Genomic DNA, 16,542 nt, shown 5'->3' with positions numbered 1-16,542 from the left:
CAGGGATTCTATCCCCCTTCCTCAGAGTGAAAGTGCTCTGCACAGCCCATGGAATCACATGATTAAGTTCAGGCATGCTCTGGGAGTCATGTGATTGCCATGTAAGCTACACAGTTGGCACCAGGGCAGAATGTTCCCCCACCAAATGGGTATAATTTGGATTTATTTATTTACTTTTGAGACAGTCTCACTCCATCACCCAGGCTGGAGAGCAGTGGTGCCATCTTGGCTCTCTGCAACCTCTGCCTCCTGGGTTCAAGTGACTGTCCTGCCTCAGCCTCCTGAGTAGCTGGGATTATAGGCACACACCACCATGCCCAGCTAATTTTTGTATTTTCAGTAGAGATGGGGTTTCGCTAAGTTGGCCAGGCTGGTCTTGAACTCCTGACCCCAAGTGATCCACGCCTCAGCCTCCAAAAGGACTGAAATTACAGGAGCGAGCGACCGCGCCCGGCTGTTTTTTTTATTTATTTATTTTTTCAAGTCCCCATTATGCCCCAGAATATAATTTATTATTCAAGGGCAGAGCTGGGCATATAGATGCTTATTTTCCAGTCTGCTATTACTGAACTAGATATGAAAGCTACTTACTGCATATGATCTCGAAACCATCCCAGAAATCCCGAACTTTCACATCGGAAATTATAGCGCAGTTTCTGCAGTTCACCAAGTCTACATCCTGGTCTCCAAATTCCTGGCTAAAGGCTTCTGGCTTCCAGAGCTCAGACTTGAGCTTCTTATGTACCCCCGAAACCAACACTGGCTGTGGAAACAAAAATATCCCAATCAGAGCAATCTAGGAAAAACTTCCAGCTCTAGGGCTGAGACAGAATAGGAAGGTTTCCTGAGGAGGGCCTCCTCTTCTCCAGGAAGCTCTACTGTTCTTTCCCAGTTGTATAATCCATGGATTTCCACATATCAACTAAAGTGAAAACAAATGCTTCTACTCTATTGTCATGCTTGATTCTCACCCTGGGGAAATCACTTCTGTTGCCCTAATACCTACCACTGTTTTGAGGTGAGAGGACAAAAATCTGACAAGCCCAACTTTGAGAACACTTCCTCATATTGAAAATGACAATGTCACGAGCTCCCCTTCCTCAAGCACCTGCTAAAGTTTTTAAACTAGGGAGTGTTATCACACTATCAAAAAACTTGTGTGGCTTTAAAACATTTGCCTAGAAAAGTACTACCTACCTCCAACCCCTCCTCTGCCCCATCTTAAAATCACACTTAAGGATTTTTCTCTAAAGGTGTCATCAATGCCAGATCACCACCTAGCAGAAATTTCAACTGCCTTTTTAAGAACACAGAACTATACAGCTTAGAAACAAGAGGATGCAAAGTGTGTTTTTAGTAATCTCCTTGCTTTTATTTATTTATTTATTTTTGAGGTGGAATCTTGCTGTTGCCCGGCTGGAATGTAGTGGCATGATCTTGGCTCACCACACCCTCTGCTTCCCGGGTAAAGTGATTGTCCTGCCTTACCCTCCCAAGCAGCTGGGATTACAGGCACCCACTACCATGCCCAGCTAATTTTTTTTGTATTTTTAGTAGAGACAGGATTTCACCATGTTGGCCAAACTCCTGACCTCAGATGATGCGCCTGCCTTGGCCTCCCAAAGTGCTGAGATTACAGGCGTGAGCCACAGTGCCCGGCCATCTCCTTGCTTTTAAAAACCCAAGACAACTTGAAGTAGCACAGCTATTACAATAACCTCACTATGTCTAAATCTCCCTGGCAAAAAGAGAGACCTGGAATTGTCCAGGTAGCTGTGGTAGGCAGGCAGAGTTGGCCCTTGGAACGACTTATTCTTGCTTACCTGACCTTGCTTCCAACACTCCCGGAAGATCTTCCAGTTGTTTTTGTTGCTGGGGTCATGGAGACACAGAAGCCTGCCATCACAAAGCCAGGAGTGAGAAGTATGGGGATCTAGCACATTTAACCCCATCACCATCTCCTTTACTTCCTTCTGGGTATCAGTCAAGTTGCAGGCCCGCTTTGAAGCATCTGAGGTTTTCTTATTTTCTACCACTGAGGCAATGATGTGGTCAAGAAAGTTGGGTAGGCTGGCCTTGCTCTTCACTCCCTGCCAGACACAAATCCATCAGGTAAGCTTGACTGAAGCACCATGAGAACGGCATTCAAAAAACTGTCTCACAATTGTATTCACAAGGAGTTCTGATCTATCTGATTAAATTCTACAAAAGTTATTAAAATGTCTTTTACAACTGGAAGGGGGATAAGTCAACATCTTAAATTCTTTTATCCTTCATATTTTACCTTAATATTTAGGAAAGAAAAGTATAGAAAGATCCCTTCTGCCTCGAGATCTGAGACCTAAGAAATAGCTTTGGCATCAGCCATTCAATATACAAAGCACATAAGCATGTAGACTGTAGGGATCATCAAATGCTGTAACTGAGTGGAAAAAGGTCACTTAGTTTGAGGGTTCTAAATTTTTCCTAACCAGCATGCCCAAGGGATACAATACTTCAATTAAGTAACTGAAGTGATTTATCAAGGCAATGGTTTTCTACCAGGGAGTACCTCAATGAAGGGTGTAGCAGAGTGTCCAAGAGGAAGTACATTCTGAAAGCAGTCTCCTACTCTCCAATTATTTCCTCACTACTATCCCACTGAGAATCACTCACCTGTTTCAGCTGATGGGAAAGCTCAGGCCCAGAGATGAAAGTGACATACCTAAGGTCACAGAACTGAAGGTAGGGAAGCTTTTATAAACGGGATAATCGTATGCTTACAGTATTACTAATCCCTGTCTCTATAAAGTATGTATAATTATGTAACATCATGGGAGAATTAGAAAAAGAACTGGCGGTATGATGAGCAAGTATACATAAAATGGTCCAGGCTGGGCATGGTGGCTCATGCCTGTTAATCCCAGAACTTTGGGAGGCTGAGGTGGGTGGATTACCTGAGGTCAGGAGTTCGAGACCAGCCTGGCCAACATGGTGGCCAACCTGTCTCTACTAAAAATACAAAAATTAGCCCAGTGTGGTGGCATGTGCCTGTAGTCCCAGCTACTTGCTCAGGAGGCTGAGGCAGGAGATTCATGTGAACCTGGGAAGCGGAGGCTGCAGTGAGCTGAGATCATGCTACTACACTCCAGCTTGGGCAACAGAGTGAGACTGTCTCAAAAAAAAAAAAGTTACTTATCCAAAAGAGAAACAACCCAAATTGTATAGAGGGCTCAGTCACCCACAATTCATCATGTTTCAGCCATTAGTCATAAAACAGAAGAAGAAACATATTTATGTATTCGCTTGAAATGATCTGCAGGACATATAAACTAAACATCAGAAAAGCAAGATGTAGAACATTTAGGGGAAAAACATACATATGATAATATCTTGAGAAACACTGGAGACTTCTAGAAAGGGAAACAGGTGGCTGGGAGGCAAGGGTGCAAGGGAAACTTTTCAGTCGAAACCTTTTTTATTTTATTTATTTTTTTGAGACGTATCTCCCTCTGTCACCCAGGCTGGAGTGCGGTGGTGCGATCTTGGCTCACTGCAACTTCTGCCTCCCAGGTTCAGGCGATTCTGCTGCCTCAGCCTCCCGAGTAGCTGGGATTACAAGCATGTGCCATCATGCTTGGCTAATTTTTGTAGTTTTTTAGTAGAGACAGGATTTCGCCATGTTGGTCAGATTAGTCTCGAACTCCTGACCTCAAGTGATCTGTCCGCCTCAGCCTCCCAAAGTGCTGGGATTACAGGTGTGAGCCACTGTGCCCAGCCTCTTTTCTATCTTTCAGATATTGTACCTTGTGAATTCATTCATTCAATAAATGCTTACTACACATGACTGGATCAAACACCATGGCACTAGGGATACACTACAGAATAGTCAAAAATGCCTTTAGGAGAGGCAAGAAACAGAAAATCAAACATGTAATAGGTTAGATGGTAATGAGTGCTATGAAAAAAACAAAGCAGGGAAAATCGGTATGTGCAGAACTGACAGTGTGATGGAATTTTAAAAAGGGTAATGTATGAAGAAAGGGTTACTGAAGGTAACATTTCAGGAGTTAGGTGAGGGAGCTAATGATGAAGCAAGATGAAGCAAGTGAGGTAGTTACACGGGAAAGAAATTCTAGGTGGAGGAAATAATAAGCGCAAAGGCCCTGAAGAGGGAGCATGCCAGGCCATGTTCAAAGAACAGCAAGAAGGTGGGTGTGGCTGGAACGGAGTGAACAGGACAGAGAGTGGTAGTTGAAGACAGAGAGGTGAGAAGAAGATGAACAGATAGGGCTATGGCCTCATAGTCCAGGTGTGTGACTCTACTCATCGGTAAGCACTATAAGGACTCTGCTCATCTTATGAGAGAAAGAGGAAGCCCTTGAAGGATTTCAGGCAGAGATTAAGATATGATCTGACTTATATTTTATTATTTTTCTCCTTTTCATTTCTTTTTTTTATTTCTTAATAAAAAGCCTCCCATGGGATGACATATTTTAAAAGAACCTCTCTAGCTACTGTGTTGAAAATACACTGTACATTGTAAAGGGCGGAAACAAGGGGACCTGTAAGGAATTTATTGCAAAAACTTAGGCGAGATGTTGGCTCAGAACAGAAAGGAAGCAATAGAGCTGATGAAAAATGAGTGGATTCTGAATATAGTTTGAAGATCAAATTTGAACGGATTTGCTAACAAATTAGATATGAAAGGTAAGACAGGCGAGTCCCAAATGATTCTAAGATTTCTGGTGCAAGCAATCACAAGGACAGAGATGCCACCAACCAGTAGGGGAAAACTAAGGAGAAGCAAGTTTATGGTCAGAAGATCAGGAGTTCAGGCTTAGATGCATTAAAAGTTTGAGACATCTATTAGATACCCAAGAGAATATAATACAAATGTACTGTCCAGGTTAAAAAAAAAATTAATGCCTGCTATTATCAAGAAAAACAAGATCAATGTATTAACTTGTCTGCTGATGACCGAAAAACTTCAAAATCTCAACTTTTACAGACTTCCTAACATGGTACCAAAGGTTCACTACTTAAAAAGATCTCAAACATTCCCAAAACTTTAAAGAGAGACCTTGTCAGCTTGCCAATGTAGAGAACACAAATCACCCATGTACCCTCTAACCCGATTATCTGATCTCTGATGGTTCTTTCATGGAAAAGCTGCAAAGGCTAGAGTTGCAGAGGGGACACTTACTGCTGAGGATGTAGAGAAGACCGGGGGAAAGGGTATGCCTGTGTCCAAGGGGGTTTGAGGAAGTTTTCCGGGCCCGGAGTGAAGGAGGTCTCGAAGGCTAGACCCTTCGGTTTTGTTGTTGGAGGCAGTGGGACCCAGCAACAGACTGTTAAAAAGCTTTGGAGTCAGCGGAGAGACCTTTGCAGTGGAGTTGAACGAGTCCAGCCCAAAGGGTGAATGAGACTCTTTATTGAGCACCGACCTCAGGGACCCTGCTTCTGTAAGAACATAACCGGGAATAGCATTAGGTACAAAAAGGAATAATCAGCACACAACTGACTCCTAAAAATCAGTCACATGGGAAGGAGGAAAGATTCTCTCCTTTCCCCTGCACCCCCCGAACTGTGTAGTATGGTTTGTTTGGGTCAAGCCTTACAAGCTATAATTATAGGAGGTCTCACAGCCAAGGAGAAACTCTACTACTTCTTTAACAGATCTGAATTTCAAACTCCCTTTTGTCATTCATCTTTCATCTCCCTCACTTCTTAAGACAGTGTTTCAAGTGTATCTTCAGAATACCTGTACTGAAGTCACTTGGAGTGCTTGTTAAAAATGGAGATCTTTACCCCCTGAGATTCTGATTTCATAGTTCTGGGTAGGACACAGGAATCTGCATTTTTAACCATTCCCCAGCTGATTCTTGTGCCCAGTGAAAACTTCTGCTCTAAGTCTGCTCTCAACCCTGGCTGCATAACAGAACTATCTGAGAAGCTTGTTAAAAGTCTTGTATATGGCCAGGCACGGTGGCTCACGCCTGTAATCCCAGCACTTTGGGAGGCCGAGGTAGGTGTATCACCTGAGGTTGGGAGTTTGAGACCAGCCTGACCAACATGGAGAAACCTCGTCTCTATTAAAAATACAAAAAAATTAGCTGGGTGTGGTGGCGCATGCCTGTAATCCCAGCTACTTGGGAGGCTGAGGCAGGAGAATCGCTTGAACCCGGGAGACGGAGGTTGCAGTGAGCCAAGATCGTGCCATTGCACTCCAGCCTGAACTCCAGGCAAAGAGAGCGAAACTCCGTCTCAAAACAAACAAACAAACAAACAAAAACCTCTTGTATGAATTCTGACTAAGGTGATCCAGGGTAGGGCCCAGGCATCTGCCTTTTTAGAGAAGTTCCACTTCTAGAAAGAAGGTGAAAGGCAGTCCTTCATTTTTTTGAGACGGAGTCTCGCTGTTGCCCAGGCTGGAGTGCAGTGGCGCGATCTCGGCTCACTGCAGGCTCTGCCCCCGGGGTTCATGCCATTCTCCTGCCTCAGCCTCCCGAGTAGCTGGGACTACAGGCACCCGCCACCTCGCCCGGCTAATTTTTTTGTATTTTTAGTAGAGACGGGGTTTCACCGTGTTAGCCAGGATGGTCTCAATCTCCTGATCTTGTTATCCGCCCGCCTCGGTCTCCCAAAGTGCTGGGATTACAGGCGTGAGCCACCACCAAGGCCCCGGCAGTCCCTCATTTTTATGTGATTAGCCAGAGAAAGCAAGTAGCACGTTTCATAAATGTGGATGGTAATGTGTGAGTTCAAAGAATCCTGGAAAAAACTCATAATTTCTACCACAGGCAGAGCAGAGGTTTGTGTGCATCTCACCTTTTGTTTCTTCTTTAGCCTTCTGAGTTGCTAAATCTGCCAACCAGTGCAGGGCGGAGGAGGGCGGGGCCGTGTCAGGGCAAGGAGGCCTGATGGCTTTCAGTTCACTATTGCTATTTGATGCCGAACTGTCTGTTTTCAGAGGCTCTTCAGATCTGATGTCAGTGCTGTCAGCTTTGGGAACATGGTCTGGCTCTGGAGTTGTTACTGGTGCCAGTCCTCCTCCGCCAGAGAAGGTAGTTTCGTTTCCAGAAGAGGCACTAGGGTTTATGCTAGGAAGCTAAAACGCAGAAGGCCAACATGATTAGAGTGCTGTGATTGGGTAGAAAAAAAAACAATACAACTAGTAATGGCTTCACATACTAAATAGGTCTGGGAAGAATAATCTGTCATGTAAACTGGCATTTCATACATTATTTAATTCAACATATATTTATTAAGTCCTACAACATGCCAGAAACCAGGCTAGTTTTGTGGAAAGATCAGTGAACAAGGCTTGAAGTTTGTAATCTAAAATAAAGAGTTAGCATGCCTGACAAAATTTCTGCAATGGTGAATTGGTAATTTAAATGACCTCGTAGTGCTGTTCTTAGGATTACATAAAATAGCATATGCAAAGGTCTTAGCATAGTTCTGACACAGATAAATGCTAAATAAATGTTTATTACTCTTACTGATTTTTCCAAATAATTTGCTCTATTTACATACTCTATATAGTCAACTCTACTGAAAATATATCTCAAGACCCCTCAGCATTAATCCCTGTGCCTCTTATCATCAATGATGTGTTGTAGCAGTGTTGCCAGAAAGGCCATGGAATGTTGTGGGTGTCTGAAAAGAAAACCAGGCCGGGTGCGGTGGCTCATGCCTGTAATCTCAGAATCTTGGGAGTCCAAGGTGGGTGGATCACTTGATGTCAGGAGTTTGAGACCAGCCTGAGCAACATGGTGAAAGCCTGTCTCTACTACAAATACAAAAATTACCCGGGTTTGGTGGCGCATGCCTGTAGTCCCAGCTACTTGGGAGGCTGAGGCATGAGAATCACTTGAACCTGGGAGGCAGAGGTTGCAGTGAGCCAAGATCATGCCACTGCACTCCAGTATGGGCCAACAGAGCAAGACTCTGTCTCCAAAAAAAAAAAAAAGAGACAAAAAAAAACAAAAACAAACAAACCAAAAAACCAAAACCAAAAGTGACAGAGCAATGTGAAAACCACTGCCTCTGAACCCAACTCAGTGAGCCAATCTTCATATTTCTGTCTTCTGCACCTGAGATGAATCCAGTGACAGGGACCATGTACCTTCTCAGATAAGACTCAAGAAGACCAGCAGTATTCTTAGCAACCTTTTCTATATTCTTTACCCATACAAAGACCCTGAGGTATGTACCTTGACAAGATGCTAAGAATCTCTTTGTGCTATCAGTCAACCATGAACTCGTTTAAAGATGAAGAGAAACTGTACCAATCAGGAATAATTAAAATCCTTTGAGTAAAGTTATTTAAGCTCTCTCTAGAAAGGCTTCTCCATCTCCTGATTCCTCAGGAATCCTACAGTAGCCTGGCATAACAGAGTTCAAAAGGGGGCATTTCCTGGTCCAAAAAAATTTAAGCTTCACTTAGTTATACCCACACACAGCAGTTTACCTGTGACATCCCATTGGTGACGGCAGGTCTCAATACAGATTTGTTCTGTCGACTGATACAAGGGCAGTTTGCTTTAATTCCCCACTTGCCCCGGGCAGCATGTACCATGTCTCCAATATTGTAAAGAGCTGGGAAAAAAGGTAACAATAAAAATAACACCAGAATACTCGTATATGCCACGTATTGTGCTAAGAGTGTTCTTTACATTATCTCCCTCAATCCTTACCACATTTCAATAAGGTAGCTGCTTTTATCTTCAAGTTTTGATTATCAAACTGAGACTGAGAGAAGTTAGGTCATTTGCTCAAGTACATAAAGCTGGTAAACAGAAGCACTAAGACTTTAGCCCAGGTATATCTACCCCTAAAGTTCTGTTACTTTTAAGCACTAAGCTACACTCCTTTCCCTCTTCTAGTAAACATTAACACGGTATCCTCCAGGAGAAACTCTAGGGGTAGATTCTCTAGTGTTTAAGAGTATAAATATTGGCCAGGTGTGCTGGCTCACGCCTCTAATCCCAGCACATGGGAGGCCAAGGCGGAAGAATTGCTTTGAGGTCAGGAGTTTGAGGCCAACCTGGCCAACATGGTGAGACCCCATCTCTACTAAAAATACAAAAATTAGCTGGGCATGATGGTGCGTGCCTGTAATTCTAGTTACTTGGGAGGCTGAGGCACGAGAATCGCTTGATTCTAGGAGGTAGAGGTTGCAGTGAGCTGAGATTGTGCCACTGTACTCCAGCCTGTGCAACAGGGTGAGACTCCGTCTCAAAGAGTGTAAACATTTGGAATTGTATACTTTATTGTAAGTTATACCTAAAAAAAAGGTAAAAACTAATAGATCAATGTAAACTTTATATGGGTAAATATTTAACTATACTAAGAGCTGCAGGGAGCAGGCATCCTACCACTGCACTCAGGAAACCCTTTGGCTTAGAAGCAGTGGGGTATAAGGGATCCAGGGGATGCTCCAGCAAAGTTTTCTTTGTTTTTTTTGTTTTGTTTTTTGTTTTGAGACAGTCTCACTGTGTTGCCTAGGCTGTAGCGCAGTGGTGTGATCTTGGCTCACTGCAACCTCCGCCTCCTGGGTTCAAGCAATTCTCCTGACTCAGCCTCCCTAGTAGTTGGGATTACAGGCACCTACCACCATGCCTGGCTAATTTTATATTTTTAGTAGAGGCGGGGTTTCACCATGTTGGCCAGGCTGGTCTCAAACTCCCGACCCCAAGTGATTCACCTGCCTCAACCTCCCAAAGTGCTGGGATTACAGGTGTGAGCCACCATGCCTGGCCTGTGGCAAAGCTTTCTTAAGTGGAAGATAATATAGGCAGCAGTTTGGTAGAGTCATCATCTTCAATGGATGTATGTTAATGGAAGTACAGAAGCTAGGCATACAGAACTTCTGGAAGAATCACTGAAGTAAACTGGGATTGTGACACAAACATAACCATTCATTCCTACTGCTGAGCAAGCTGTCTTCCTCATGGATTCAAGATATCTTATTGTCTTCAGCTGGATTTTTTAATTATATGAGATGGGGTCTTGCTATGTTGACCAGTCTGGTTTTGAACTCCTGGCTTCAACTGATCCTCCAATCTTGGCCTCCCAAAGTGCTGGGATTACAGGCATGAGCTACCACACCTGACCATTTTAGCTGTTTTACAAGCCTAAAACCAGAAGTCTTTCTGAAAGTCTAGGCACTGGCTTTTTCATTCTGGTCCAGCCAACTACAGGAATGTGAAATGATATCTGGAAACAAGACCAGGTCCTCTGACCAGAAATCGGGAGCAGTATGTGCAGTGGCCACGTGCACACTAACACATATCTAAAGATCCAAATTTGGCTGAACACAGTGGCTCACGGTTATACTCTCAGCACTTTGGGAGGCCGAGGTGGGAGGGTCATTTGAGGCCAGGAGTTCAAGACCAGCCTGTGCAACATATTGGGACCCCATCTCTGAAAAAAAAAAATTAAATAATAAGCCAGGTGTGGTGGTGCATGCCTGTAGTCCTAGCTACTTGGCAGGCTGAGGTGGGAGGATCACTTGAGGTCAGGAGTTCAAGGCTGCAGTAAGCTATGACCACACCACACTGCACTCCAGCCTGGGTGACAGAGCAGACGGTCTCTTCAATAATAATAATAGTAATGATAATAATAATAATAATAATAAAGATCCAAATTCTCAGAGAAATCTGATGATGCTTAAAAGAAAAAATGAGGCTAAATCATTTCAAAAAATTTTATGGTGTATGGCTATCTCAACTAAAAACATTTCTTCCACCAAATCTAAAAAAGGAATTTCCTTACCTGTGCCAGGAATAATTTGTGTGGGCATGAGATTCTCTGGTTCGTGGGACTGTCCCTTTGCACACTTCAACCAGGAGAAAACTTCTTCATCACCCATCTCTTCCGTCTCTGAAATAGAAATGATTTCACTTTTATAAGGGTCAAAAAAACGGATCCTTCTCAGTGAATGGGAGTTTCATAACCGCAAAAGCCAATTTTCTCAGGGCCGAAGGAGATAACAGCTAACTTAAAAAAACAAAAAGCCTCTGCTTTACTGAGATTTTATTTATTTACTTATTTTTGAGACAAGGTTTGCCTCTATTATCCATGCTGGAGTCTAGTGGCTTGATCATGGCTCACCGCAACCTCCACCTCTCTGGCTCAAGCCATCCTCCCACCCTAGCCTGCAGAGTAGCTAGGACTACGGGAGTGCACCATCACTCCCGACTAATGTTTGTATTTTTTTGTAGAGATGGAGTTTCGCCATGTGGCCCAGGCTGGTCTCCAACTCCTGGGCTCAAGTTCCTGGGCCTGCCTTGGCTTCCCAAAGTGCTGGGATTACAGGCATGAGTCACTGTGCCCAACCTAAGGTATAATTTATAAAGAATAAACCCAGCAATTTAAAGTGTTTACTTCAGTGAGTTTAGAGAAACTGAATGAACAACTACCACAATCACGACACAGAACCTTTCTATTCCATCTCCAAAAGTTCTCTCAGGCTCTTGGCAGTCAATTCTCTTCCCTTAAGCCCTGGCCATCAGTGATCAACTTTATAATACTAAAGTTTTGCTATTGGCTGGGTGCAGTGGCTCAAGCCTGTAATCCCAGCACTTTGGGAGGCTGAGGCGGGCGGATCATGAGGTTAGGAGATCAAGACTATCCTGGCTAACACGCTGAAACCCCGTCTCTACTAAAAATACAAAAAATTAGCCAGGTGTGGTGGTGGGCGCCTGTGGTCCCAGCTACTCGGGAGGCTGAGGCAGGAGAACGGTGTGAACCCGGGAGGCGGAGCTTGCAGTGAGCCGAGACTGCGCCACTGTACTCCAGCCTGGGTGACAGAGCGAGACTCCATCTCAAAAAAAAAAAAGTTTTACTTTTCAAAAATTTCATATAGAGGCCGGGCGTGGTGGCTCACGCCTGTAATCCCAGCACTTTGGGAGGCCGAGGCGGGCGGATCACGAGGTCAGGAGATCGAGACCATGGTGAAACCCCGTCTCTACTAAAAATACAAAAAATTAGCCGGGCGTGGTGGCGGGCGCCTGTAGTCCCAGCTACTTGGGAGGCTGAGGCGGGAGAATGGCATGAACCCGGGAGGCGGAGCTCACAGTGAGCCGAGATCACGCCACTGCACTCCAACCTGGGAGACAGAGCGAGACTCTGTCTCAAAAAAAAAAAAAAAAAAAAAAAAAAAAAAATTTCATATAAATGGAAGCATGTAGGATGCAGTCTTTGTGTTGGGTTTCTTTCACTTAGCATAATGCTTTTGAGTCATCTATATTGTTGTGTGTATTAGTAATTCATTCCTTTGTATAGCTGAGTAGTATTCCATGGCATGAATGTACCATAACTTGTTCATCTATTCATCAGCCGGTTTTTGGCTATTATAAAGCTGCTACACGGCTGGGCGCAGTGGCTCACACCTGTAATACCAACACTTTGGGAGGCAGAGGTGGGCTCAGGAACTTGAACCTGGGAGTTTGAGACCAGCCTGGGCAACATGGCAAAAAAAAAAAAAAAAATTAGCCAAGCATGGTGGCACATGCCTGTGGTCCCAGCTATTTGGGAGGCTGAGGTAGGAGGATTGTTTGAGCCTGGGAGGCGGAGGCTGCAGTGAGCAGAGATTGCTCCATTGCACTCCAGCCTGGGCAACAGAAAGAGACTGTCTCAAAAACAAAAAAACAAAAAAATAAATAAAGCAGCTATAAGCATTCATGTATAGGTCTTTTTGTGGAAATGTTTTTATTTCTCTTGTAAATACCTAGCAGTGGGATGCCAGGTCATATGGTAAATTTTAGCTTTATAACTTTGTAAGAAATGACCTTATTGCTTTCCAAAGTGATGGTACCAATCTGCATTCCTACCAGCAATATTTAAGAGGTCTACTTCTTCTACATCCTTGATAATACTTGATACTGTCCGGTTTTCTTTTTTTTTTTTTTTGAGATGGAGTCTCACTTTGTCGCCCAGGCTGGAGTGCAGTGGTGTGATCTCGGCTCACTGCAACCACTGCCTCCCCGGTTCAAGCAATTCTCCTGCCTCTGCCTCCCGAGTAGCTGAGACTACAGGCGTGTGCCACTATGCCCAACTAATTTTTTGTGTTTTTCATAGAGACGGGTTCAATGTTAGCCAGGATGGTCTCAATCTTCTGACCTTGTGATCCACCCGTGTCGGCCTCCCAAAGTGCTGAGATTACAGGTATGAGCCACCACGCCTGGCCAATACTGTCAGTTTAATGAATTTTAGCCATTCTAGTGGACATAATAATTTCTCATTATGGTTTTAATTTGTATTTCCCAAATTAATTACAATTTTTCCCATGTACTTACCTGCCATCGATCTATCTTTTTTGGTGACGTATCTGTTCAAACCTTTTTAAAACTAGCTTGGGCTGGCATGGTGGCTCACATCTGTAGCACTTTGGGAGGCCAATGTGGAAGAATTGCTTGAGCGTAAGAGTTAAAGACCAGGATGGGCAACACAGTGAGACCTCATTTCTACAAAACCAAACCAAAACAGAACAACAATAACAAAAAAACGGGCTTGTTTGCCCAGGCTGGTGTCAAACTCCTGCTGGACTCTAGTGATCCTTCTGTCTCAGCCTCCCAGGTAGCTGGGATTATACGTGTACACCACTATGCACAGCAGCTTTTCATTTTCTTTTTGGAGACAGGGTCTTACTCTGTCACTCAGGCTGGAGTGTAATGACATGATCATGGCTCACTGCAGCCTCAACCTCCCAGGGTTAAATAATTCTCCCACCTCAGCCTCCTGAGTAGCTGGGACCACAGGTGAAAGCCACCACATCTCGCTAATTTGTTGTAGAGATGAGGTCTCCGTGTTGCCTAGGCTGGTCTTGAACTCCTGGGCTCAAGCAATCCCACTGCCTTGGCCTCCGTAACTGTTGGGATTACAGGTTATAAGCCACTGTGCCTGGGCTATTTTCATTTTCTTAAACGTGTCTTTTTTTTTTTTTTGGAGATGGGGTCTCACTCTTTTGCCCAGGCTGGAGTGCAGTGGTGCAATCTCGGCTCACTGCAACCTCTGCTTCCTGGGTTCAAGCGATCCTCCTGCCTCAGCCTCCCAAGCAGCTCAGATTACAGGTGCCCGCCACCACGCCCAGCTAATTCTTTGTATTTTTAGTAGAGACAGGGTTTCACCATGTTGGCCAGGCTGGTCTTGAGCTCCTGACCTCAGGTGATCCACCTGCCTTGGCCTCCCAAAGTGCTGGGATTACAGGCATGAGCCACTGTGCCCAGCCTTTACGTGTCTTCTGAAAAGGTAAAGTTTTAAACTTTTATATTAGGCTGGGCACAAGCCTGGCCAACATGGTGAAAAACCCTGTCTCTACTAAAAATACAAAAAAAACTAGCTGGGGGTGGTGGCAGGAACCTGTAATCCCGGCTGCTCAGGAGGCTGAGGCAGGAGGATCGCTTCATCTTGGGAGGTGGAAGCTGCAGTGAGCTAAGATTGCACCACTGCACTCCAGCCTGGACGACAGGACGAGACTTCGTCTCAGAAAAAAAAAAAAAAAAAAAATTAAAGGAATAAAAAATAAACTTTTATATTTTTCATTTGCATTGTGTTCTATCTAAGAAATATTTCTTTAGTGCAAGGATACAAATATTTTATTTCTTTCTAGAAGTTTTAGTTTTAGCTTTTACGTTTAGCCCTATGGTCCACTTAAGAGTTAGTATTTTGTATATGGTGGGAGGTAAAGACAGAGGTTCCTCTTTTTTTTTTGGAATATGGATATACAATTGTTCTAGTACCATTTGTTGAAAGGGCTATCCTTTCCCCCACTGAACTACCTTGGCACCTTTGTCACAATTGATTATATATGTGTGGGTTTACTTCTAGATTGTTTTCTGTTCCCTTACCACAGTGTCTTAATTACTGTAGCTTTAATATTAATTCCTGAAATGTAGTACAAGTCCTCCAACTTGAATCTATTTCAAAATTGTTTTGGGTATTCTAGATCCTCTGTATTTCACATACATTTCAGAATCATCTTGTCAATTTCTACAAAATGGCCTACTGAGACTTTGATTTGGAATTGCATTTAATTACCTATCAATTTAGAAGAAGTGACATCTTAGTATTCCACCCTCTATTTTTCTTTACTTTTTTTTTTTCTTTTAAGATGGAGTTTCGCCCATTGCCCAGGCTAGAGTGCAATGGCACGATCTCAGCTCACCGCAACCTCTGCCTCCCGGGTTCAAGCGATTCTCCTGCCTCAGCCTCCCGAGGAGGTGGGATTACAGGCATGTGCCACCATGCCCGGCTAATTTTGTATTTTTAGTAGAGACAGGGTTTCTCCATGTTGGTCAGGCTGGTCTCGAACTCCCAACCTCAGGTGATCCGCCTGCCTCGGCCTCCCAAAGCGCTGGGATTACAGGCGTGAGTGAGCCACGGCACCCGGCCTATTTTTCATTATTATTATTTTTTCTTTATCTTTTAACAATTTTTTTGTAGAGATGGGATCTTGCTGTGTTGCCCAGCCTGGTCTCAAACTCCTGGCCTCAAGTGATTCTCCCACTTCAGCTTCCCAAAGTGCTAGAATTACAGACATGAGCCACCACACGCAGCCCATATTCAATCTTTGGATCCACAAATGTGGTATATCTCTTCATTTATTTAGGTATTCTTTAATTTCTCTCAGTAATATGTTGTAGTCTTCAGTGTATGTGTCTTGTAGGTATTGGCTAAATTTGTCCCTAAGCACTTCATGATTTTATGATGCTATTGTAAATAACACTGCGGTGCGATCTTGGCTCACTGAAGCTTCCACCTCCCAGGCTCAAGGAATTCTCCTGGTTCAACCTCCCATTACATTTCAATTTCTAATTGTTCATTGCTATCATACAGAAAAATAATTGATCTTTGTATGTTGACTTTGTATCATGTAATATTGAAAAAAACTCATTATAATTTTAGCGTTTTTGTAGATCTCTGGATTTCTACAGATGATCACGTTGTCTGAGAATAAAAACCATTTTACCTCTTTCCAACCTGTATATGTCTCTTTTGTTTTCCTTTTCCCCTTTTTCCCTTTTGTTTCTTCATACTGACCACTAACTCCAGTAAAATACTGAACAGAAGTTACAAAAGCAGACATCCTTGCTTTGTTCCTGAACCTAAGAGGAAGAAGTCAATCTTTCATATTACATGATATTCTACTTGTACATAGTTGTGTTTTTCAAACATTATTTCATTATCATTCTCCAAAGAGCCTTTTCAGACTTCGTTTTGTGGTCATTGTGCTCTCCACCCAAGAAATTTTAATACCAGATATACTGTATATCTGTTTATGTATTATGACCCCCTGAAAGGGCACAAAAAGTTAACATTTTAGATTCTCCCTCCCAAGCAAGAGCCAATTTTCACCTGATGAGAATGCATAGCCTAGGTTTTTGATAATTTAGACAAATGATTTTTCTGCTATATCTTGAGATCATGTGGTTATTTTTTAGTCTACTAATATAGTGGACTGCACTGATTTTCAAGTGAACCCCATTTGTTCATGATGTATTATTCTTTTTATGTATCTCTTGACTTAAACTTGCTAAAGTTTTATAAAATATT

The 16,542-nt window shown here is 43.4% G+C and overlaps 1 protein-coding gene across 2 annotated transcripts in view; it reads right to left on the bottom strand.

Annotated features, from left to right (window-relative positions):
• Positions 1–16,542, bottom strand: part of KDM3B (lysine demethylase 3B) — an 83,091-nt gene that overhangs the window by 11,491 nt on the left and 55,058 nt on the right. For both annotated transcript variants that reach the window (XM_032158005.2, XM_058441250.1), the window contains 6 exons: positions 10,762–10,869; positions 8,456–8,583; positions 6,811–7,090; positions 5,186–5,442; positions 1,824–2,090; positions 592–763 (listed from right to left, as the gene is read on the bottom strand). In XM_032158005.2, the coding sequence (XP_032013896.1) occupies positions 592–763; positions 1,824–2,090; positions 5,186–5,442; positions 6,811–7,090; positions 8,456–8,583; positions 10,762–10,869 (1,212 nt within the window). The remainder of the gene's footprint in view (positions 1–591; positions 764–1,823; positions 2,091–5,185; positions 5,443–6,810; positions 7,091–8,455; positions 8,584–10,761; positions 10,870–16,542) is intronic.

The sequence above is a fragment of the Hylobates moloch genome, unplaced genomic scaffold (assembly GCF_009828535.3).
Source record: "Hylobates moloch isolate HMO894 unplaced genomic scaffold, HMol_V3 SCAFFOLD_6, whole genome shotgun sequence".
NCBI classification, from domain to species: Eukaryota; Metazoa; Chordata; class Mammalia; order Primates; family Hylobatidae; genus Hylobates; species Hylobates moloch.
The sequence above is the reverse complement of the archived record's forward strand: the minus strand, read 5'-3'. Positions and strand labels throughout refer to the sequence as shown.